The following is a 27,013-nucleotide window of genomic DNA, read 5'->3' on the forward strand; positions in this document are numbered from 1 at the left end:
GTGGACATGCAGATAGAATACTGTGGAATTAAGGAAATACATTGTAGTGTACTACATGGATAAGGATAAAGGGAACTTTTTTGTCTTTACTTACTATTTTATCAAAAAGCTGTATTCTATCTTCCTGAATGACATCGTCTTGCATTGAAAATACACAACATTTTGGGGGACTGTAAGATGTCAGACAGGGATGTGGCCCCACCTAGCACCCATTCTATTACAGACTGGCACCAGCCCACCTTTCTCCTATCCCAAGTGCATTGATGTAATTAGTCTATCAAAAAAGGTAAAATCTAGAGTCACAAACAGGACTTCAATAATTTCTGTGAAAAATTATCAGTGAATATAATTATTCTGTGGATAGAACTGATAAATTTCAAAAGGTGGTGTTTCTTCTTGACAATATTTTATGACCAGAACCAAATCTATCTGAAGATTTTCAAGCACTTCTGCCAAAATAAACTACATCTCACTTTCTGCATAAGAAAGTTCAAAGGCTACCACATACACATTCTCAAAAAATCCATGAGAATATAGACCATGGTGTGAATCTAAACATGATGTTTAATGTTAGTGTTCAAGTGGTGAAAAATCAGCCACAACTCTGATAAGGTGCTAAAATAATTTATAGTCTTTGGCTTCAAAATCCATATTTTTTTCAGGGTGTAACCTTCTACCATCTTATTTCAGTCCACTAAATCTTGTTATTTTGTTTCTAATTAATCAGCCTTTTAAAATGAGATATATTCGCCTTTGTGTTTGTGACCCTACAAAAATGTATTTTCCCTCACATCTTTACTTTTTTGCTCCCTTTACTCAGATGCTTCTGATTTTCACAGAACTAGACATATTGATATTTCAAAGTATGTTTTCTTCAGGATCTTTGTAAATTCCACATTTATAACATTTCAGGAAAAAAATCTGCTTAAGGAAAAAATATATCTCATTCTAGCTTACTCAGCAAATTTTGGTGCCTGAATTTAATCTTTGCATTGTTATCATCTCCAACAGCTCATATTAAGGCTCCATGATATAAAGTAGAAGCAACTCCATATGGATTTTATTACATTCCTCTGTTAGGTTAAATGACCAAAAATTATGCAGGCATTTTGCCACTGATCTATTATCCAGAAGTAAAAACAAAGGTAGAGGGAGAGTGCAAATAAATAAAACCTAAGGCTGACTTGAGCAGGAAGCAGTTTGTTGGCAAGTTTTTAACCACCACTTACTTTTTGGGCATGAGAAACACAACCTTTGGTGGATACAACAGAAACCCCAAAGAGAAAGTAGCAGAGAGATTGAATTAATTTCTTTATCTAACACTAATACATTCTTTCTGTTAAATTCCCAACACAGCATCAAAGCACTGTCCTGGAAATGCTTCTTGTTTGTGGTTGACAGATGTTAGCTGTCCTTTAAGTCTATAACAGCACTATTTTTCTGGATGTAATCTGATATGCCTTTGATCTTGGTAAATTGAACACTTCCAGCACAGGACAGAAAGGGCACCATAAAAAGAATATTAATCCAGAAAAAAGTGGGGTTTCTCTACATGTTCAAAATTCTTTATAAAAATTGATGTAAGCAAATCACATAGCATGATGCCCAGCAGTTTTCTGCCTGAAGAGACTTTTGTGGAACAACCAAACATGGCTGGGGAGTGTTAGTGGCATATGAGTGCAGACTCAAGGAAAAAGGGAATCCTACATTAAAATGCAAGTTGCTGATTTACCTTTTGGGAAATCAGTACTATTCTTAATGTGAAAGCAGATACTGCTCATCTGATGGGAAATTCTTATCCCAGCTTTACAGACCATGTTAAAAAGTACATTTGTTATGGGTTCCACACACCTTTATGGTCCTCCATAACTTATAATGCTTCTTTTCCTCCCAGTGACAAGACCCTTCATAAATTCTTCTGCATTTTGCCCTGACTTTTGTCTCATCATCCATTTGTGTTACCAACCATGTCCTCTTCAACACCCTGCTCTTCTCTCTCCTCTGCCTACCTCAGGCTCTTCTGCTTTAGCTTTTACATTCAGATGTTGTACTGGCCCTATGCCTGTGCATATTTGTAAATCAGAGTAATACCTTAATACCTACATATGCAGTTCCATGCCCTTTACACACTACAACATGCAAACATCTCAGTCTTAGAGATCACTTATGGTTGACTCAGTGGGCTGAATTACTAGATGTGACATATTTTAGAATTATTGATTTAGGTAGTGAATTATACACTGAAAAAAAATGTTCCAGTTTCTGTATTATTAACTCTGATGGCATGAAATAATGTTTACTAATTGTTTTTTTTTCACTTTAGTTTACTTGAGCACAGAATTTTAGAAATGGAAGAAAGGCACAAAGAAGAGCTGGCCACTTTGAAGGAGGAGAAAGAGAACCTGCAAAGCTTAGTCACACGACAAAGCTCCATAATCCAGGAACTAGAGAAGCAGTTAAACAAGGCAACAAGCAATAACAGTGTCCTGCAGAAACAGCAGCTTGAATTGATGGATACAGTTCACACCCTGATCACCCTCTGCTCCAAGGAAGGAGGTAAGAAAGTGGCATTATAAAGTACATTATAAAGTATATTAGAAGTACTAGGAAATATCTTGTGAATTGAGACCTCAATTTTTGGAAAATCAAAACTTAATCGTCTTATTACAAAAAAGAAAAAGACATTATAATTGAGGAGAAAAGAGCTGATGAGAACTCACAAATCAGATAAAGTTCAGACAATGCTGAGGCTGATCCTTGTTCCAACAGCCATATTTGATTTTTTGAATTTATTATTATTGAGTTTTTATATCTTGACCATAGCAGATATAGGCCATAATTACATTGCCTTTGTACTAACAATAATGATATGTTTCTCTGAATATCTGTCTCCTTCTGCTGGAAGTAAGCCAACCAGCTATGGATCTTAGCTTGACAATACTTCATCTACTCTTGACTACCTTTTCAGTCAATGGAGAGAACAGGCTACAAACTAAAGGAAAGTAATTCAGAATTTTTTGCATGTGTATGGTTTATAATATAAATTATTTTGGTTATAGGCTCTTATGGTGCTATAGGTAGACATCCAATAGATTAATCTCTTCTATTGAATTAGATTTTATCTATAATAAGGGAACATTTTTCTTTCTTCTGTCTTGCTGTGTTTTGTTTGTTTCTGGGTGCTCCAAACGAAACAGGTAGAAATAACATTGAAAGAAGGGCTTGGCAAGGACTCTGTAGGACAATTTTCCTTAAGTATGTATTCCTTAGTAAACAGTTTTTTTACAGAAACAGAGACAGAAAGTCAGATAGAATTTCAATTTTCAAATGCCAAGGACACTGCAGAACGTCTTAAGAAAGAAATTCCTTTCACCTGAAGTGGTCGAGGGAGGGGTGGAAGCCACTGTGCAAAATGGAAATGGTACACTTGGAAGAATATATTATTATCTATGGAAAAAAGCAAAGTCATACAGAAATGACAACATAAAAATCCTTTTGAGAAAGGCACAAGATAAACATTGAGAAACTGTAGACATGTGTAGTCTTTTAGCAATTGTGGAAGTATGGATCAAGGAAATCTCTGAGAGGTATCAGAATCTGAAAAGACCAGCGTCACAGATTGTTGCAATTCTAGAGCTCTAAGTGCCACAAATGAACAAAAAAAAAGGCAAAATACTAAAATTAAACCAGTAACAACTACCCTAAACAACTTGTCACCTGCATCATTATTGAGTGCTCTCTCTAAGAAACAGAAGACATACTAGATCAATCAAACTATTCAGCTCAAGGCAATGTGGGTTTTCTCTCTGCTGTATATTCCCATGCAACTTGTGTGGCTTAAACATAAGCTGCTCCAGTCATGAGGATTACATCTCTTACTTTGGAAGTGTTGCATGCTTGGGCCAGTGTAGATAGACTACTTTAAAAAAAAAAATAATGTTTTCCTCCTCTCATGTTCATTCTAAATGTTCCCTTCTGCTCATTCTGTTATATAGTTCCCTAGCATTTGGAATTAAATAACATGTTTCATAGAAGGCTGTTCTCATATCAGTAGAGAAACATTGTGATGCAATGCAAATCCTTTATTATGTTTTATGGCCTTTTGGCAAAGAAACCTGGCAAGGCTGTGTCCAGAGTGTTCTAATAAAGCTCAGGAGTATTTTAAAATCAATATCAAAATGAAAGATATATTATTCTCATACAGAGATATATAGCAAGTTCTTTAAAGCTTAAAAAGATTTTCTAACAGTCTTGAATATGATTCAAAGAAAAAAAAGAAAAAAAAAACAACAAACAAACCAACATTTTTCCTAAACTTAGTTTCCTCAGCTGCTTCTTATAAAAACTTTGAATGAGGAATACAGAAGTAGATGTTTCAAACTGGGCTCCTGGGTACAAATTCAGGTGCCTGAAAGCCTGAGTTTTCAACAGTCTTTTTAACTTCTGAGGAACTGTGGAAGTAAATGATGCTTAGCACAGTTAAATGCCTAAATATAACTTCAATAGCCTAACTAAGCCCTTAATTTTGAACTCCATTGCCTTTTGTGTATTATCATGTTCAGAATTTTCTTTGGATGCCTTTGTTCTTTGAGGAGAATAACTTAACAAGAAATGCTCAAGTGAAGAAATGTTTCTTTCTTATTGTCTGATTAAGTCTACCTGACCAGTGTTGTTGGTAGGTACATTCACAGCTGAAGAAGTAGCCAGATAGATTAAGTTAAAATAATATTTTCTGGGAGCACAAGACCACTCTATGAAGACTAAGTACTGAAGGTTGTGCCAAAAATTAATGCCAACTTCAGTCTATGAAAACATATGTTTAAGATGGAAATGTATGCATATTGGCAAATGCAAATTTAGAATAGCACTGGAGCTACTCTAAATTTACACCCAAATATGAAGTTTGGGTAGTCTTACACAAATCATGATATGTGCACTAAAGATCAAAACAAAAAGTGCTCTGTGAGAACTGGTGTTTCTTGGGAAATGGAGAATAACAGAGAGTGATACATAAATCAGTGACACCTCTTCTGTCTTATACTTCGGTAAATCTCAGTCATCTAATTTCATAAGGGATGTAGCAAAAATGGAAATGGTCCAGAAAAGAATAGGACAATGAAAAAATTAGAGTCCTGGAACAATTTTAATATGAGGAGAGAGAGCTGTAACGTACAGATCTATTAGGTGGGAAAGAAGATATGTGGAATGCTGTTCTCAAAATAATTAATGATAGGGAGAAAAGGAACAGCCAGTAATGACAGGGAGGAAAGGAACGGCCAGTAACACTGGGAAGTATTTTCCATTTATAAAAGAGAGGACTTAAGTAATTTAGGTAAAGGTTATTAGATATCATAGATATTGATAATATTTTTTTATTATTATTAGAAAGCTGCAGAGGTAGAAAAGGATGGGTCCCATTAAGGACTTTGTGTCTTTAATAGGGGCACTCATCTTTGACAGAAAGCACAACCTAAGTGAGGCATCAAGTCTGGAAAGCCAGACAGTCAAAGGTGAGGAACTTTATGAACAAAGGAGTCGAGAGGAATTGCAATGTCTAAATCCTGTGGTATTTTGAGAATGGATTTAAGTATCTCTGTCAGATTTTCTTAAATTAATAAAGTAAGTCTTTATATTTTATCTTACATTTATGCCATGATATTTTAAAAATTGTCTATCTATCTATGTATCTATGTATCTATCTATCTAATCCATCCATCCCTCCATCCCTCCATCCATCCATGTGTAAATTCTCTCCCAAAATAAGTCGCAGATAGAAAAATTATTTTCTTTTTCTTGTAAGTCATGGTATTGAGGATATTTCCATTTGTGAAAGTGAAAAATTGAATATAGCTAAATTTATAAATATAACTAAACCAATAAATTTGAAACTAATCTGGTGATAATCACTGTTTTTTTATTACAGAACATGAGATACATTTACTCTGGATGTGACCTAATCATATCAGAAAAATTATTTTTAGATTAATTTAAATAAATTGGGTCACTATCTAAAATTTTCCTGTTAGGAGCCTATGAATAATATAGCTGGGTAGTCTAGAGATACAGGGCTGAACAGAAACTGTTTTTGTTCAGTAAAACAGTCTAAGGAGCTAACAAAGTCCCTAGAACTGGATGACAACCCTAAGAAATCTGCTTTGGCGCTTCCACTGTGCCTAGGCATACATTAGGAGAGTTTCTGAAGCATATAAAGGAAAATGAGAAAGAGAAAAAAATAAACAAAACCAAACAGACCAAATCAACCAAAAAAAAAAAAACTTCAAAAAACCAAGTGAAAAGGTAAAAGCAACACAAATGAATTTTTCTTTTAAATATAGGAGGACATAAATAGAAAATCCAGTTCCCATTTTCAGTGTCAGTTTTGGTACAGACCAGTTTTGGGATGAGGGCCACCTGCAAAATGTGGAATTGTTGCGAGTTCAGTTTCCAAAATGCCACCCACCTCTCTCCCAGTGTGAGTGATTCTAGAGTTTCAGTTGCATGTAATCCTTCAAACAGACACTCTAACAGGTCACAGAGCCTGCAGAGAGTCAAACAAATGCAGGGTACCATGGGGACTCTCAAAAATACTACTCAAAAAACTCCTCAACCCCAAAACAAGGTATATGCTACAAATTATGTTAAGCAATAACTAATATAATCAACGATGTGTATGCAAGTTCAATTACTTTAGAAAGGATATTGGTCCACTTGGAAATTATGGTTCAAGCCAATGTCACAAAAGGTGCCCAATCAAAAATACGTTGTCTTTGATTCCAGTATAAGAAAATTTCTTGAATTTCTATTGTATTAAAAATAATTTGCATAACATTTGGTAACTGCCTAGGTAGTCCTACCCACAGGATAAAGGAATGTAAAATTCAGTGGGAAAGCATATTTAACCATAAATTTATATTTGTTGTCCTATTAGTTTTTTTCTTTGGCTGTTTTCCAGACTCTATGATAATATACCTTGTTAAAATGTTTGGCCTAAACTTACTTATCCCAGAAAACTAATGGAACAGAAGAGGAGGTTTTATCATGAATATCTGATTTTGTGGCCTCTTAGTAAAAGAGAAATGAAGAATTATCTTCCTCTTGAATGCTGACAAGATGCTAAGCTTAATTCTCAAAATCATGCATGTTTAAGCTAAGAATTTACCTCCCTGGAAGTACCTATTGACTTCATAAAGGAACTAACATGGTTAGTGGGTCTGGCACTTCAGAAAAGGTACAAGTCTCCTGGTTTATGGATAGGAAAAAAAAATACGTCCAAAAATTCTTTTGAAGGGAATTCATGCTTTTTAAAAGCATAGCAATTAATTTATTTTAAAAAATTAAACAATAGTCAATCTATTCCACTTCTTATTCCAAAGTTGATGTGATGTAAAAATTTACTTCGAAGTGAAAAGAGTGAGAATAGACTGAGAACTTCAAAGAAATGACCTGAAGGTTACAGGCTCAGGGAAAACTCCATTGACAGAGGCAGAATTGCCTCAGCAGTGATGCTGGCCTTCTTCATTAGGCAGACTTCAAAGACACCTTTTATAACAGAGGGTAGTATTAAAAAAAAAAAAGCAACCCAAAATTAAAAAAAAAAAAAACCTCAAACCAAAACCAAAAACCAAAAACCAACCAGAACCAAAAATTCCAAACCCAAACCAAATAAAAAATCCTGGCAGGAACGCAGGACAGAAAAAAAGAACAGTAGTTTTAAATATTAGTATTTTGACCACTTTCGATAGCACAAATTTTCTATTTTATATTGATTCAGCCATAAATTGGAATACAATAATGAGGGTATTTAAATCCACTAGATTTTTGCAGTATAGAAGAGCAAGGTTTTATGATATAGGTCTTTGTCTTGATCATTTTACTTCTGTTCATGGAAAGAATAATATCGCTACTCATCTGATACATATTTTGAGGTGACAGCTTGTTTTTTCTATAAACATTTCATTCCTTAAGCCCATGCCTCCTCTTGGTACTTCATCCTTGACATTATTAAGGCGTTTTCCAACATGATGAGACATAACTGGTGAGGCAGAAACTTAGAGTGTGTCACATAAATTACTCCATTTTTTTTCTTTCAACACATAGAAGAATCTTTTGTTTCAGGTGCACAGAAGGTTCTTATTTGTCTGAAAGCTGTAGGTTTGAGGTGGATCAAGGCAGTGCTTGAAACATCATTTAAGAAATGTATTCATGTATAAAGTAACAGATTTTTTTTTATACCAGAAATTGAATTTTAGTTAACAATGTGTTCTAATATACTGTGGTGTAAGAACAAAGCATTATACTTTTGATATACTAATTAATTTTAAAATATTTATTTTTAATAATTAATTAAAAACCTTAGACTTGTAAAAGTTAGAATGCCTGCACCAAAGCTTTAAACAAAATGCAGTTTAATGCACTGAAATCATCTGTTGTTCCACACACTTTTTAACTTTCCCAAAGATGTCAATGCAGATAACTTCAGCTAAGGTTCAAGATTATGGAAAAAATCAATTTTCTCAGTTTCTCTCTACTTCCTCCATCTTTAGAGATTTTTTGAGCATGAGGTTTTCATTTTTATTAAGATATTCTAAAGCAAAACAGAAATACTTTTCATTTAAAAAGAGATCAGAAGATCACTATCAGAAAATGTTTGCCGGCGTTTCACAAAGCTCACTATTACAAAGATGCATTCCAATGTGTGATCTGCTCCTATTTATATTTTCAAAGCTGGAGAAAAACTGAATCTTTTGCACTCAGTGTCAAGGAAGAGGGGTCCCCTTACTCTTACTGTGGCTGGATCCTCTTGAGCAAATGATCCGGAAAGTGCTGCAGGGCTGCAGTCAGAGGCTGCTCTGACTTTGTGCTGTCCTGGAGATGTTCAGCTGAACACACACATCAGCACCAGCTTTTGTGGTTTCTGTTTCTTCTGTTCAGGTGCTATACAATTCCTGCTTTTGTTGAAGATTCGCTTTGTTGATATGCAATTTTCAGAGATGCTCAGAAAGTTCTATTGGACAGTTTTTGGGGTCATTCTTATCTGACTCACTTAACATTTTCGGAGTTTGGGTCTGGAGTTCTTTTAGATCAATGAAGTAATTTCTGTCCAAGTGAGTTTTTCTATGATGAGGTGACTTAGAACTACAAGTACCCTTTTTCACCATATTATCTGTTAAAAGGTAGTAGTAATGTTAGAGTTTATATTTAGTGTTGATGTTAGTATTGTTTATTTATTTATACGATCACTACATGTGTTGGTTTTTTCTAAAACTAAAAAAAATCAGCAACAACAAAAAAACCCAAATAATCATGTTTCAAAAATAAAAATAAAATATTTTCATACCTTGCTTGGGCAAAAATACCTTAATTTCAAAGTTATGCTTTATAATAAAGTACAAAATATTACAATAGGTAGTAGCAACTTTGGCTGTAATTTAATAGAGATTCAGTTCTGAAATAAGTAAACATTACTTATTTCAGAACTGCATTTGAAATTAATGTCCGTGGAAAAATATTTAAATTCTTCAAAACAGAATTGTGGATTCTCCTCTTTTATCCCTATTAACTTGCTGATGATCACGGCAGATCAATATTTATTTGTACTGAAAACTTTAAACTGGAAGCCTATATAAATTCTTGATTGCTGATATTAAAATCAATTACCCACCCTCATTCCTACAGTACAGGTCAGTGCCGCTTCACTCAGTTTTGTGAAACTGGCATTATTCACTCACACCAAAGATCGTACAGAGAATATCAGAATATATAAACCAACTAACAGCATTGCCAGTGTCACCCAAATGGCTTGTTAGTAAAAAATTTCTTTGTATGCATACCATTGCTCAGATGGAAGCATCAAATGCACATTAGGGTATCTGTGTGGAAAAATATAAATCAATTAAAGAAATATGGGCACTAGAAGTATTAAACAATGCCAGCAACTTAATCTCCTTGTACAGTTAGTGAAAGACTTATTTAGTTCTCCTCTCCGTGAATAGCTAGTTACTCACAAAATTGCTGTCTCAAGCAGAAACTCTTAAGGAACTATATTGCAGCTGGATAATTAAGTGTCTTTATCTCTTTGTAAGTGGGCCATAAGGCATTCTATTGCAGCTCACTAATGAGGACCATTTTATGGTATTCTTAAGTGATTTCTTTCAAATGCACAGTGATTTGAAGTATTATTGTTCTTGCCAGTCACTAAGGCTGGATTTATTGGGAAACAAACTTGATAACTGTAGATAATTTATTAGGTATTAAATAATTATGCCCTGGAGAGGGTGAAAGCTCTCTACGTTAATGTCGTTTTCCATGACCAAGTTAATTCCTGCAGCCCTACAGGAGGGAAATTCTGCTTTAAATGATTTATTTAATAAGTAGTTGGATAGCTTGAGTGCTCTTGCTATGCAGTTGTTTGCCTTTCTTACTGCAGACTTTTAGAGGCTTTGTGGGAGGGCAAAGTAATGTTCTATTAGCTGCTAAAACATTTCTATAAATGTTAACCTGAGACATCTAATTGAGTACACCTTTTCCCTTTCCTCCCCATATTAAAAGTATTGATCTCAAAATCTTCTATGTAATAAACCTTAGAGCTCCTAACAAATCTGATACTGGACTAATGCCTAGGCTGTTAGAATCATTGTAGCCCTGATAATTGCATTTCAGCATGGCCTGGTAGTTACTCTGGATTGTACTTAAGAAAGGTTCACACACTACTTTGGGCCTCCCACATGCAGTGAGGACGATGCATGTGGCCATTAAGGTCTAGAGTTTGAGAGCAAAGGCACTATTTTGGCTTTTGTCATTTTTCCTTGGAAACAAAGTCCTTCCACTTCTCCATCAAGTCCAGTGACTGTAAGGTCATGGGGTGAATCAAGATCATTGAGCTGCTACAGCAGAATAAACAACTAGTATAACCAACAAACAAAACAACCAAACAACCGAGCAACCAAACAAAATCCCTAAACTTGCCTCCCCCTTTTGCCCCTACAACAAATCCAAATGCTTTCTGCAACATGTCCCATTTGTTCTGTGGCTATGGAATCAGTCCACAGCCAACAGACATAGCCAGGCCAGCACTGCTCCTGTAAGTGACGTTCTGTGACAGCACCACGTTTGGGATTAGGACTAAGTGCTCCCTTAGACATCCAAAATGTCATGGGTGTTATACACATGCTCATATTGTCACGGAGTCTGAACATTTTAATGAAGGCCAGCATTTTCTATTGTCACCATTCAGCAAATGAATGTACCTAAGAAAAAATTCTAGAGTTTTATTTTCTTTTACCTTCTAAAACACCCATATGAATTGAAGATAAGCTCCCAATTGAAGGTAAGCTCCCAACTGAAGCTGACAAAAACCTCCTGCATCTTAAATGAAAGATGCAGGAGGTATTTGTTACTCATCAGTTAATGGCCTCAATGAAAATATTATTTTTTAAATTGCTACAGAGGAACAGACATGAAATCAGGAAAAATAATTGCACCACATAATCCATGATATGTTCAAATACTGAATAAAATATTGGAACCCGCATTGCACACAAAAAATTCTACAAAGACAGGTGTCTGAGTATGTGAAATACCATTAACTAAACCTATGAGAGATACTTCAGGAGGTGCAAAAGATAGTAGAAGGAGATTGCAGTAGAAATTGTAGGTGGCTTCTAGAGCATTGGTGCAGACTTACACTGACACTTTCAGCTAAGAATGCTGTGTCGCCAGCAGGAGCACTCTTGTTAAAAGCTAACAAAGGGAATTTGTCCTTCCCGCGGTATGTGTATGGAGTTCCTTGGGATGCTGAATGATGAAAATTAACATGGCTTCAAAAATGTTAACTGGAGAAATTAATGGAACAGATCTCTTTCAAAACCTATTAAAGATGCAGATATTTCATCTGGTGGAGGAAGAACTTATACTGTAAATTCCTGGATATGCTTTCCTGCGCTTATGCTGCTGTCCAGTCCTCTGCTTTGAACATCTGTTCACATTGAAAACTTTTTTCAGACCAGGTGTTAGCCAAGCTCTTGCAAAACCCTAGGGCCCTCCTGAGGAGAAAAGTCCTAAAGGAAAAGAAAATTAAAAGAAAAGAAGTAATTATGAGCGTATAAGAAGAAAAAAACCTGAGGATGATGGCTGAAAGTAGTGAGGAAGCCCCATGACTTCCAGGGCTCTGATGCTGGAGATGGGACACTGGAGAGGCTGGAGCAGCAAAGTAACCTGGGATATCTAGCCTTACAACTTCATTTGGGAATAGTGGGGGCCTTGATAAAACATTTTTATACACTAGAATCTGCAAATTTATAATCTATAAACATGATTATGGAGCAATAGTTCCCAGAACAAAAATATTTTATTTCAGTATGTCAAAATGAACTTCCCAAGTTGCCAATGGCCTGCTCTTCTTGTCATATTCACAGCAATGTTGCAAAGAAATATTAGTTTTCAAAGCATTTTGTTGAATACATGTTTTGTTGAAAGGAAAGTGCCTGTCCAAACTCCAGTCCTAAGCTTCCTTTCACCTCCCTAGTAAACAAACATGAGTACACAATCATACACAATGACGTATCTGAGAAGACTGCTGGACTCCAAGACATACAGAAACAGCTTTCATGCTAATATCCCCCCATTTTATTTTGTTTTCTTAAGATTTTCATACTTTATGGAGATGAAAATAAAACATAGAATTAATAAATTAGGAAATAAAGTTGACATTGGAGAAAGTTTTGAATCAGGTGGTGATAGTTTGTCTTTATAACAATTAGAACTGTGTGGTAACTAAGTATAAATTCACATTTAAAACTTTTAGTTGACTAGCTAGATGCATAAAAAGCTCCTGATATTTTATCAAGAATAAATACTGCAGTGCTTTTTTATTACGTACATCTCAATTTTTTATTTTAATTTTAATTTTTAATTTTCTAATTATTTTTTCAATGGTTATATTGAGTGACAGTGGTAGCTTTAATAATCCAGAAACATGTTTTGTGGAAGAAAAATGGATCGTGTGTAATATGTATTGCATGAAAATATGTTTTTAAGTCCGTTTCAAGAGGGACCCAAGTGTGCTCTTGCATAGCTATCATTTCTGTTCCTTGTAGTTATCAGCAGAGCATACCTGAGCTGAAATCAGCCTTCAGGTTTGTGCTTTTTCTTCTGGTTTGTGTAGCATTTGCAACAGAATGGTGTTGTCACGGGGTTGCCTTATTGCAGGCAACATTGGGTGTCACAGCCAGCTATTAGGTTGCAGTTTAATACTTGTTCTCAAGTGGAGGTTGGTATATGTGAGACAAGGACACTGAAACAGCACTGTCCTCTGGCTGTAAGTCGGCAGAAACTGTAAGTCTTTGAATATTTTTCCTCCTCAAAACAAAAAAAAAAAATCTTCACCTTATTCTGTCAGATTTGTTTGTGGTTGCTGTTGCTGGGACAGGGAACATATATCCATGTATGGGCAGTGTTCCAGGCCTCCTCACTGGGTAACAGTTTGAGTAACATCCTTTGCATAACATTAACAAACTGTTCTGGATTTGATTCTTTACAAGCCAGGCATTATTTGCCATTGTAACTGGAATTTTGTTGGTCCACAGCAGCTGCACCCAAATGGCTGGGAAAGAGGTCAGAGACAGAGGGTCACCTACAGAAATGCAGGATTCCCCACAATATGTCTGGAACAATGACAAGATCAAGGCAAAATTTATTTGCAGTCAGGATCTAGACAGAAACCATCATTTGGCAGTCCTTGTATGACCCTGTCCTGGAATGTAGCAGCTTTAGGTAAAAACCACCAATTTACAACCTTCTTTTTGATTTTTTAGGAGCTGCTCAACATGGGCCATAATTTTTACCTCAGATGGTTTTGATAATGCAGCTAAAATTTAGGTCACTTATATATGACAATAAGATATGGAAGAAGACTTTTCCTATCTGAATTCAAAAGCTTGAATGGTTTTTTAAGTGCCTTTTTGTTACTTCTAGTCTATAAGAAAGTTATATTTCTGTAAACAAAACATTGAAAAAATGAAAATATAATAATTCATTCATACACTAAAGAAATCTCTGCATATCTGTCCAAATAAGTCACCATCATGCAGAAAAACAAACAGCTTCTTTTCATTTGTTGTCAGTGTCACTAAAGGACATAAGAGTCTAGTGATTAACTCAGTCTCAACTGATTTCACAATAGCAGCTCAGATATCAAAAAATTTAGGAATTATGATTGCAATTTATTGATTCAATCGACATAATGAACTGCATTTTAACATTCTTTATTGCTTATAGACAGGGTGTGCAATTCACCAGGTATCTGATGGAGACCTGAAAAGTAATGAGACAACTTAACTTTTTCAAAACCAACCAGAAATATCAGTTAAAAAAATCAAGTAGATTATTTTATTTTTTCCTAGTTGAGATGAAATTAGATAATTTACAAGTAGCTAGAAATAACAGATATTTTATGCTTTCAGTTTCATATTCCTAGAGGAGAATACTAGATTAGTAAATATTTCAGAAGCTATTTTTTCTTAACAGTCAGTTGATATTTCCTTACACCTGGGAAAAAAAGAAAACATTCTCTATTTGTGATAGCGATTAGAAAATAAACTAATTAACTATTAATTTAATTTTACAACTGATAGCAGAAAAATAGTCTCACTCTACACTGGGCACACATAGCTGAATCAGTTAAATTTCCATGACTATTGATTTGGGGAAAAGCCCAATATATCTGAGCTCTCTCACTTGCAAGCACAGGTAAGCCATTCTAACAAAAGTGGAGGGGCTGCAGCCTCAGGTGCTGACCCCAGCTTTCTGCTGATGGTTAATATCCTGGGAGCAGGTGCAGCAGAACACTGCTCAGCCCTGGTGCTGTGTCGGGTTCTGAGTTGTTGTTGCCATAATGGCTCCCGAGGTATTAAAAAATCCTTTTTCCCAGCCCCACGCTTGAGGAAGAAGTCAAGATTCCTCAGCTCTGGTTTTCAAGGTTGTTTATTTTCTCTTATCTAATACATTCCTTTTTGGATCAGTGGAGGTCTGTCCAGCAGGTCAGGTTAGGGCACACTGACCGCCCTCAGGGTGCTGTTATCTTTCTATACTAAAAACTACATGTACTTTATTTACAATAATTTTCCAATACCTTTTACTTATGTTAGACAGTCAGTCTCTACCCTTAACCAATCCAAAAGTGCCACCATCACAACAGAAGATGGAGGACAAGAAGAAGAAGGAGAAAGACAGGGCACGCCCAGATTCCTCCATCTTGCCTCCTGAACCCCCATTTTAAAACCCCAAAATTCTACTTTTTCACCCTGTGACAAATTCACTATCATTCTATTCAAACACTTGTGGCTTGTAACTCTTCGCACAAAGTTGATAATTGTTTCCATGGGTTAAAATTGAAGGTACAGGTGTCTTTGACTCCATGTCAAGGTCTCCGTGCCCCCTGCCGGAGTCTGAAGTCCTCCAGGGCAGTCAGAGGAATTTCCTGGGTTCTGACAGGGCTGCACAGCCCATGGGTTAGCAGAGACATCATTGGTCTGGGTTCCTGTTCATCATCCACAGGGCCTGGGCAGTTATGGATGGCCCTTCCTCTACTGTCTGGACTCCGCTCATCACCCAGGGCACTGAGGAAAAGGAACAGCTGAAGGACTGATAATGGAAAGAAATAATTGCTATCAAGTATGAGAAAACAGATAGCATAGCCCAAGGAGAAAGTTATTGGGCTAAAAATTACCCAGAAGACTTTTGGACGTGCAGTGAAAACGTTATTGTTGGTTCTCCTTCTGCTCAGGGAAACAGGGCTTTCCACACATTGATTTAAAGGAGCATGACCAGTTTATTCATCCAGAGAAGGCAATCAGAAAACCCTCCCAGGTTCCAAATCTTGGCTAAGCATTCAGGTTTAAAAAATTATAGTATTATTTTTCTTGACATAGACTTATCTTTTTCTTCAGGTACATAAAACTCTGTCATAAGAATTGTATATGAAAACAGCTAAACAAACATTAGAAGTTTGTGCAAAGTCAATATCTTGAAGCTGACTAAGGAATTTAATGGTTACATATTTTGTTTTAGAACTAACTTACTTGAACTTTCTTACTTTAAAAAAATGTACTTACACATCTACCATATGTGAGCCAATACATCATTCGGGGACTTAATGTATAAAGGATTCAAGGCCTATGTAATGTTGTAGAAAAAAATAGTCTGGAGTTATAGTACGCAGAAGTAGTTTGGAAACTCTATGGAATATTAAGTTAGAAAAACAACAGCAAACCTTAGAGAAAACATATTTTATGCTAAAAGCACATTAGCAGTGACATTCCTGAGTATTAATTTTCTGTCAAGCTTGGGCTGTTTTTGCAAATTACAGTGTAATGTATTAAGAAAACCTAAACTTTGGCTAGTCATGCTTAATATACTGTGCTGCAGTCTGTAATAGTATAGGTCCTTGTGAAGGAGCTGGGCTTTTCTTCCAGTGGGAGCACCAGCTCCTGAGGAAGGAGTGAGAGGCACTCAAGGAAAGCCATGTTCTCCTGGCTACAGTGGAATAAAACCCCAAATGGGTATTGGACTGCTTAGTTTTTAGGAAATTATACGTTTGCTCTCCGTGTGACCTCAGCTACTTCAGCTGTCTAAGAGGAAAGATGGCCATATCTGTGACATTTATCTGTCTTTTCCAACTTCATCTCTCACACAAACATCCTTTTTACTGTGTTTCTTTTAGTTTTAAGCATGATAATTTATTTCTAAAGACAATTCCTAGAGTTCCATCTCTTTGGAAAGTTACCAAAGCTATTCCCTCTGATATTAAAATCTTACCTTGTTTAAAATTTTAATGATATAAACTTTAAGACATACTCATGATTTCTTTTGTCTAAGTTTCAGCTAGAAAGGACCCAAATTCAAATTTCCTTTATTGAATCTTAATGTTATTTCCAAGTGGTTTTCAATGTGTGTATAACACTCATATAACAGGTAAGATAATCTTGCTGCATACAGCTAATAAAAGTGTTTTAAGACTGAAGAAAATGAGCAGTGCCTCTGCACCACTAAGTATAATTTTGAGACAGGAGAGACTGATGTCTCCAGTTGAAACAACAGCATTAGAGAAGTTCAGGCCAGAAAGAATGGGTCTATTCTAAGGCCCTCTGAAATCAATGAGAGGCTTTGCTGTAACTCCTCTAGGTTTTGGCTCCAGCCCCAAGTAATTATTCAGGTTGGACTTTGGCCACAGATACAGACACCATCTGCTTACAAAAAGTACCATGAGGTCTTTAATTAACACAAATCACGAGGGCCTCAGTTCTATGTCTTATCTCAAAAAATGTCACTTTTGAGAGACTACACAATTGATGTGCACCTTGCTAAGGACCTCACTCCCTGCCATCTCACAGGGAAGTGTGCAATCTACAGCATTGCCAACACTATCTTTTCCAAATATGTCTAAGTTTCAAAGCCACTGATTTCCTAATCAAATTTCATATGCAAATATATAAATTAGGTTTGATTTTTGTTGAGAGTGCTGAATAAAAATAACAAACATGAAGCAAATACATGGGAAGGGGAGAAGTAAGGGATTTTGTTTCTTAAAATAAAATTTAAGAATAATAATATGAAAACACATAAAAGGGAAAAAATAATATAATTTATGTGCAAAATGCCTACTTAGAGAGCAGTGTAGTCTTACACTCAGGATTGGATTTTTCGCTATTTTTCTATTTTCACCTTTTCACGGAATGACTGAGTAAAATGTTTAACCTTTTTTACCTCAATTTCCCCATCTGTGAAATGGTATTAATACCAAGCGCTCTGGCAGGAATTTGCCATCCTAAAATACTGCTTTGAGGTTTTCAAAGGGAAGATAGTACTTCCAACTGCACGCCCTTGGCATTATTCTCACCACCTCTGGCCCATGTAGTCCCACACACTGTGTCAGGCCATTGCCCAGTTACACATCAGTATCAGCTTTGCCCAGAGGCCATTTCACTCAGAGTAAATGAGATGTACTCCCTTTTGTATCTATAACTCACACTTTCAAGCCAAAAATGAAAAAGAAGTATCTTTCACCAGAGGATGAGTGTGTCTGGAAGACTTAAATATTGTATCCTTATTGTAGGGATTAATGAAGTGCTGGCCCAAACCCTGCACATCACTTAAGGACATGTTTAACTTTAAAAATCTGAGTAGGCAGATGGATTTCCGTGGGAATACTGATGTGCTTAAAATATGTTCTGTTGGAATAGAATCATATCCTTCACTATTGTGAGGGGTCATGCTACTTTTGTTTGTGAGAGTGAAGAACACTCTCAGATGTTACTCCTTCTACAGGGAATTTCCTGGTTGTTCAAGACTGGGATTCTCAACATTTTGCACTCCTGATTTCTCAGCCCAGACTCATATATACATGGTCTGTCTGTAATATACAGGATCAAGATCTGCACTGGTGTTATAACATTAACTGTTCCCCTGTGCTGAGCCAAAATGGGTTCTATAAATCTTGCCTCTAGACACCTGACCTCAGTAGCACTGTTTTTTCTTTTATTCTGTTTAGCAAATTTTATGAATGTAGGTAGGAAAATAATTAAATTATTCTCTACAAAATAAATAAATTTAAGCAAGCAGCTGCCTTGCCCCAAGCTCCTGTGCTGCTCAAAGGTTATTACCTCATGAACAGCACAAACTCTCTCCTTCCAGCATTGCTGTCTTAAGTGAGCATCTGTGTCAGATCACAACACTGAACATGTTTTTCCACCTTTATTTGCCATCTCTGGGGCATTCTTTGGCAACCTTGAGGGTACATCTTTTGTCAGAGGCAACACCTGCAGGGGCACAGAGCTTTGCACTCAGAAAGAATATGCTGTGTTACCTCTCAGCAGACAGGATGCTCTGTTTAGCTATTTGTATCATGACTTCTTCTGGTGCCTACTTCTGCCATCTGTCCAAAAGCTTCATACTAGCTCTTTACTAGAATTTGCCAAATGCATGAACTGTGTAAGAAACACAGTGCAATTTTTACTGTCCATTTTTGAAAGGGATGTAGTGTGCAAAAGTGTACTTCCTAGATATAGAAATGCTTAAGACTGTTGTTGTAATGTATATTATCATGTCTTTTGTTTTGCAGTTTTACTAAAGAATGCAAAAAAGGAAGAAGAAAAGCCATTCAGAGACTGTGCAGATGTATACCAATCTGGTGTTAACAAAAGTGGGGTCTACACTATTTATATTAACAATGTGTCAGATCCTAAAAAGGTAAAGACTGGGTTTATTTTCTTGTTTGTTAATACGACATTGCGCTGAACAGAAAGGAGTGTTTTGAGCCTTTCTTGAAGTTATCATTCCACAAAATATTGTACTGGTATAAAAAGCATGTCTTCTCTTTAGTCTTTAATAAGTATAATAGACTGAGAAAATGATTAACTGTATTATTCCAGACATTCTTCTTTCCCGCTGACAGAAAATCCTTCCTAAGTTCCAATGTACACTCAATAGTTGACTCACTTCCTCCCACTTGGCAAGCCCAGTTGAATCAGACTATGGCTGCAAATAAATCTGCAATAAAATTTAGAAGTGAATTTGTAAAGTGTGATAATGAGGAAGCTGATCTTGGGGATTATCTGGTAGCACAAGAAAAGAAGAAGCAGAATGAGTAGTTTTTAAAGATAAGGATTTAAAAAAATTCTGCTTCTTGTGTAGGGGACAGGGAAAAGCAGGTTTGGCTGTAAAGAACACAACATGCTGAGTGCCAGCACTGCTTGAAATTATGAGCGTGTATAATCCCATCCTTCTCAAAAAAGGGACTTGGGAGGGGGTTTCTTTTATGCAAATGAAACATTGGTCTGTATAAGAGATTATTTTTTTGCAAGACTTTTGTTGCTAAGGTACCTGAGTCAGGAACTGAGGTTAGGAACATGAGAGGATGACCTAAACCCAGCTTGTCTGTGGGGGAATGTTGGCTGTCCCTCTGACAGGGCACTGTTGGAGCAGCCACCAAGGGTAAAGGCTGATTACCTGGGAAATACAGTGGTGGCCATAAAGTGGGCCAGACAGGAGGGAGGGAACCACTTCTGTCTGGTGAATTTATTCTTACTGCACTAAAATGGTGACCCTGCAAACATAAAAATACTGTAAAAAATATTACCAATATTATTGTTTATAGTAATATTATAATCATATTAAGATATGCTAAAGTTGCTCCTAAGTGGAGTTTGGTATTACAAAAGGCCTTTGGAAGCCTGTAAACATCAAGATGTCCTAGTTTAGTGAGGAAATAGAGTTCATTAGGCCATGAGTAGAATTGGGGTGGGAGAGCTTTATGGGCCAAGACCAACATAATTCTGGAAAATGTGAATAGGAAAATAATTGACATGACATAAAAGGCAGATATCCCTGAAAGCATTACTGAACAGGACAAGAATAATAAAAGAAATTCTGTAGACGCTGCTCTGCTCAAAAAGAGATGTAACATATGTGTCCGAATCAGATATACCAATTAGCAGTAGTTTTCTCAGCCTTACTGAAGCTCAAGAACCATAACCAGAAGCTGGAATGCAATTAAAAACAAGGGTTACCTGGAAACATTGTGACACTCATGCTTCTGGTATATTTACCTCAAACTCACTTCACTGGCAGTATAATGACAGTGACACAATGGAAGCCCTCCTGTGTTTCCACTATATCCCTGGTTACAGACACTGCTATCAATCAACACAGGTACCACAACTCAGCTGGTGCCATCGCATTAAGTTTTACTGGAGGGTTCCTGTTTTAGCAAGAAAAGGCAGGAGTGTGTGTTTCTGTGTGTTGAGGGCATTTCTGATACACCTGTTTCTGTCTTGCCCTAGCAGTAACACAGCAAGAGGTGAGCCCAGACAATTTCATGTTAGTCAAGTGAGGAGTGTGATTGCTTTAACAGGTGTTTCTTCAGACATTAAGGTCATTTAAACAAGCTGCAAGGTAGTGCTGTGCAGATAGCTGAACTAACTCCAGCTGAGATAGCTTCAAAATCACTTCAATGCAACACTGTGCCAGCACTAATCAGCCCAGAGGTAGCACCATGCAGACACAATCAGATTGCTCTGATATCCTGATAGGTACTCCATGGAGACAGACTTGCTTGTTTAAAGCCAGCTTAGTTATCTGGATTACCACAATGCACAGTTCTGGCATGTCTTAGGAGCCCTAATATATTATTATCTTCTGTATTACACACAGTCACAGCCAACTATCTCATTCATAACAACTTTATACATCAGGCTACAAAATATGCCTTCATTTAATTTTATATTTTCTAAGGGATACTTACTAGAACCCTGATATTCAGTGGAAAATACCTGGTCTTGAACTTGTTGCTCCATGCCAGTGAGGTAGATTTGTGGGGTCTTGGTGTGCATGAACCTAAAATGAAATCTGCAGAAATTTCACATCTTCAAATTAATTTAAAATTCAGCTTATCTCTGAATGATAATTATAAAAGTTTTAATAATTCAGTCCATAAAGGTAAAATAAGTAGAAATAATCCCATATTTGCCTTTAAGGAGCTTGAGAATTTTTACCCAGGCATTTAAGGAAGAGCAAGAGTGCAATATTTTGGATGGTCTTTTATTCTAAGGTTATTTTATTAATTATAAAATCAGAAACCATAATGCATACAAATTCAGTCACCTTTTTTCATCCTTTTCTTTTCTAATAGAGGGTTAAGTATCAGAACACATTAAGTGGCTGAGTGCCTTGATCTTTTCTGGGACAGACAAGGCTAAAGCTATGCACAGTAACATCTACAATCACCATGGAACTCCTGTTGATATGGGCAGGTGTCCGTGTCTACCACTGTGGAAAGTGCCAGACCATACAATGATGGCAAGTGAAAAATGTGCTGCTGGCAAATCTTTTTTCACTGTGCCGTTTTCTCTTTCAATTTGATATATTATTCAGAACACTTTAGTGTTTTATAGGTATTTCATTATATTGTACTATGAAAATCCCAACATTTGCATGCATCTTTAGAATGAGTAGTCTTAGTACAGTTGAGGATTTACTGCTTTAAAAATTGGCAGTGGATTCATGGGAGCTTGAAATGACTTACAAGGAAAGTAAATGCATCTTTTAGAAGTTCTCACCGTAAATCAGACTAAAGACATTAAATCCTGTAGATAAATGTTTTGCCTCACAGTGGCTTCCCTAAAGAAGGAATAGGGCCAAAATATTTGTCTAGAAAATTGTGGGTTTTCTTGTGGTTACCCTGAATCAAGTTCATGTTTGTCCTGGTATTCTATTTCCTTCCTGCGCTTTCACAGGGACTTCACTTGGCAACGCTGGTGCAAATTAAAACAAAAATACTTGCATATTGTTACTATGACAGCTCCTATGAGTTGGAGAAATTTATAATGGCTTTTCTTGAGGGTACAATGTGGTCCTCTAGTCAACTGCAGGATAAATTTTTATTTAACTGTGTTGGATAGTAACCTCCAATTTGTCGAAGCAATATAAAGCTTTAAATTGCCAACCAGTGATTAATGGGTTGACTCTTGCTGACGTGAGTGCTAAAAGCTAAACCTCTTCAGCACTCTTGCATATTGAATTTTTACTTAATGGCCAGAATGCAGCTTTTAAAAGCACAGACAAATGAAATTTAGGATAGGTGCATCAATATGGCATGGATGAGTCCAGGGCAATGAAATCAGAAAAATTTGCTTGAATGAGTAGCCCTAAGAAAGTTAGATCTTAAAATCAAGTGTCCTAGAAGAACAGGAACAAAAATTACTACTGCTTGTCATATACTAATGAAAACAAATACACAAGCAGTATTTAATTTTTTTCATAGTTTATCTTCTGTATTTTTTGAAGGATAATAAGAGTGAAGCGAATAAAAGTTAGTATTATTTTTTATCATTCTATGGATTATTTAAGGTTGATAACAGATTTCAGTCTACACAATATTCTAATATCAAGGGTCAACAAAATTTTCCAAATTGTTTCATTATCCTTTGTACACAGAATCTTTAGTATCTAGGTTATAATTTTTTAGAGCAGTGGTGACAGGGTATGGTCTTACATATTGAGTATGTATCTTAACTTCTGACCTTGTCTCAAAGACCTCATATCTTGAGCCTATTTCTACCTACGTTCTGTCTTATAAGGCAGCTTGCTCTGAGGTCACCTGTCCCATTTTGGGACACTGCCTGGAACACTGTTGATAATATTACAGTTCAAAGGAAAACAGAATAACTTCATTTGTGATACATTTCAGACTCCTAGGATGAATGTTTTCTGCAAGAATTTTCAAGATTCTCTCTGAGACCAAATGACACTCTGCTAAAAGAAGCATTATTATCACTGAGAGAATTACTCTTGTTCATTAAGAGGAAGGGAGTGGTTTCAGGGGCACTACAGAGAAAATAGAAAAAAAAGCATGGAGGGAATGTGAAGGGGAAAGCTGAAGAAGTAGAAGGGGATGACTGGGAGATATTCTTGGTGATGTACTGAAAGGAGACATTGCTGGGAGAATTACACTAAACATAATGAGAGAACTGCTTGTTACCAAATGACTGATGATGTCATTGAGGGAATAGGGCATGAGTGCACAGGAAAACACACTCACTTAATACTGTTATTCACAAATTCTTCCCCCCCCCCAAATGACAGAATTTCAACTCAAACTTATTTTATTTTTTGCTTGGATTTTTAAATTTTTCTTTTTTATTTAATGTTGTAGGTCTTTTGTAATATGGAAATTGCTGGAGGAGGATGGACAGTTATACAACACCGAGAAGATGGAAGTCTGGATTTTCAGAAAAGCTGGAAAGAATACAAAATGGTAAGGTGAAAAACATGCAATAGCTGTACAATTCATACAAGTATCAGATTTCAAATACTACTTCTTATTAACCTAAACAGATAATTCCTCCTATAGTGATGTGGTATGGTCCTGCAGTCTTTTATGAACTACCTTTCGTCATGTCTGTTACTTTCAAAAATAAGTTTTACTCAGTTAGTTGAGTACTCTTGCCCCTGATTTAGAATTTCTCTCAGATCAGTTGCTGAGATTAAAATGAGATAAGGCCAGAACACTGCTGTCTGTCACTGAAATTTTGACTTGATGTGATGTTCAGAGGTAAAAGGCAAGTGAGGATGTTTCTAAGGCATGGATCTTTTCAGCTGAGAGTAACTCATTCAGAATTTGGAGCAGACAGGAATAAAACTTTTTACTGGGGTTTTTCCCAAGTCATACAGCACCTCTGCCAATCAAGTTAATGTACTGGAAATGTTGATACTTAAAATAGCATTACAAGAAAATAAGTAACTTAACAAATTAAAGATGACATGACTTCAGGCAGGCTATTTTGCCTTTGCCAACTCAAAAATATTTGACTCCAATCTAAATAACTTCTTACTTTTTTTCATTCTCTGCCTGATCAAACCTTCTGATGGAGCTCCATTCTCTGAGTCTCTGAGGGATGGCTTGGATTTCAATGACAGTCCTAGTGAAGTTTTCAGCACTGTGTTATCAGCCTGGCAGAGAAATGGGGGTTTTTTACAGTTTTCAAAAAACACTAATGAAAAGACAATTTTCAATGTTTAAAAATAAAAGCATTTAAAAATCTGTAAAAATTTCTATGGAAAAAATTCTGTAGTACAACTTAAAATTTCAGAAATAAACAAAATATCATATTATTGAACCTATTGAACCAAAATCTAATTTTGGATTCTACTGGTGCTTTATTTTCAATATTGCTTGAAAATATAAATAATTACCTGGGTCAGACTACTGCTGTTATGGATTTCTAATTTCTAATTATTTAACTCTATTTAAAATATTATTTTCATTTTAACATCACTTTAATGAATGTATATTATGAAATAGATTACTTGCTCTAGTTAGAGAATAAATAGAGTTAAATATTTAGAAATTTATATTCAAATTGGTGTTGTTTTAATTTAGTAGAAAACTTGAAAACTGTTTTACTCAATTTTGGTTCAGAATCAAATAAAATATAAACTATCAAATTTCTTTGGGAAAACAAAATTTGAAGATTCCTCAAGTTTTACTAGTGAGGAAATCAGAATTTGTATGTGCAATTTACATATGGACTTTTTAAAATGTATACATATCACATTAATGATTTTCACAGCTTTTATCTCCTGAGATTATCTTAGGCAGTGTAATAAATACAGCCCTTTGTAAAGTTTTCCTATGTGGCCTGTTTTTATACATATCCCTTCACATAGTCATTTTCCTCCACTTTTCCTTCACAATAGTGCAGATCTGTAGAGGATTACATTCTGTTGGTTTTGTCTAGTTCAAGCAGCCTGAATTAATTTTGCTTCTCTTTAGGAATGATTTAGTGTTCTAAGGGATCACTTCTTCTACCAAATAAAAAGGATGTCTTTTGGACTTTTATTGACAGTTTATCCTATATGTCATGAAGCAAGACAGGATTCATGCTTGCTCTGCTCCTATGAACAGTTTCACCAAAGTAACAATCTTAGGCTCCCCTCTGTGGTTATCATATATTGATAAGTGTTGAATGCAGAATGGTAGTGGCTGGTGGACTCTCTGTATTACTGGGACACCTGAAAGCATCTGAACTTCAAGCCAGCAACACCACTAACTTAATTATTTGGTTGTTCAGAGAGGGTGTGTGGTGTCTGTTGGACCACAACCCCTCTCCTTCCTGACACATCAGCCTGGTCTTTCTTCCAGTGGAATTGGGCAGTCTGGTGTGGGAAACATCACGATGGCACTTAGGCTTCCTTGGAGGAGTTGAACTTAATGGATGTTTTTTCAGCCCATCATTCAGATAGAGATTTCCAATTTTGTTAAGATATTCTTCTTGAGCTTATAACTCACTGGGATCCTAAAGCTAACAGAAAAAATATCATCATATAATAACAGCAACCATAGGTCTCTTGGGCTTCATTTATTTTCAGTGTATTTAGTTCTTATTGGAAAGAAATCTGGAACACTGTTGAAGTTTTTAAGCTATAAGCAAGTACTTGCCAGCTTCTGAGCTGGACAGGAATTCAGGCCACCAGCCTGCACTGCTGCTAAAAGCCCCACAAGTTATTTTGGCTGTTACAGTGTCAGAAGGCCACTGCACATATGCTCTGGCTCTGGACAGATCCTTACAGCAGCTTCCTTGGGAAGGGAGCACTCTCTGCGAGGGTGACAGCACTGTGGGTTACAGAGTCACTGACAGCAGGGAGGCACTCCTTGTCTTTAATGCAGTTTCATGCTGGTGTTTTCAGCTTACATGGAAGCATTTCAGTTCTGTTCTGGACACCAGTATAGTAAACAGGTTAAGTGAGAGGTAGGGTAGCCATAAATCTTTTGAGTAGGAAGTATATAACTCCATTTATACATAAATCGCCACACAGTTGGTGATAGTGCAATAGTGGTACTAATTTTTCCTCCTGTGTGTTTTTTTCTCTGTTTCCACTTGCATTCAGTCTCCAATCTGGAAAATAAAGTAACACTTTCTTTTGTATCTAAAACAACAGCTAATGAGTGCATAACCTTTTCTGCAGATTTACTGTTGTGCAAGGCTGGTTATGTATCTTCTTGCTTAGGGGCATATGTTCCCAATATCCTCCAATTTTCTTGTTAGTCTTAGGGCGTGCAGTGTAATTTTTACCTTTGTTTCTAAGAATTCAGTTCTGACCGAGAACTCTCTCAGGCCATTTGAGTTTTGTGCGTTCAATACTAATTGGAATAAATTTAGAGAAAACCCCATAAGTTCATTCTTCCATCCTTTACTTATAAGTATCTACTACATCTGTTCTTTTGCATTTTGCAATGCATTTTCTGTTATACTGTTTGCTGCTTAACAGAAAAAATTGAAGTGGAATAACAAATAATTTCTTTATGGCAGGTGAGATCACCCTGAAGCAAATTTCAAGCATTTTTCCTATTTTCTTGCCTGAGTAAATGTAAATGTAAAACACTATTAAGAGTTTTTATATCTAGAGGGGAATATCGCTTAAAAATTATTGCTTGCCATCTGCAAACCCAAGACCCTTAAGA

At 36.1% G+C, this 27,013-nt stretch overlaps 1 protein-coding gene across 1 annotated transcript in view; it reads left to right on the forward strand.

The window, feature by feature from the left end:
* ANGPT1 (angiopoietin 1) overlaps positions 1–27,013 on the forward strand; it is a 152,708-nt gene that overhangs the window by 75,807 nt on the left and 49,888 nt on the right. Inside the window, exons 4-6 of the mRNA XM_005479425.4 lie at positions 2,324–2,556; positions 19,115–19,242; positions 23,705–23,806. Coding sequence (XP_005479482.1) covers positions 2,324–2,556; positions 19,115–19,242; positions 23,705–23,806 — 463 coding nt within the window. The remainder of the gene's footprint in view (positions 1–2,323; positions 2,557–19,114; positions 19,243–23,704; positions 23,807–27,013) is intronic.

Source organism: Zonotrichia albicollis, chromosome 1 (assembly GCF_047830755.1).
Source record: "Zonotrichia albicollis isolate bZonAlb1 chromosome 1, bZonAlb1.hap1, whole genome shotgun sequence".
Taxonomy (NCBI): Eukaryota; Metazoa; Chordata; class Aves; order Passeriformes; family Passerellidae; genus Zonotrichia; species Zonotrichia albicollis.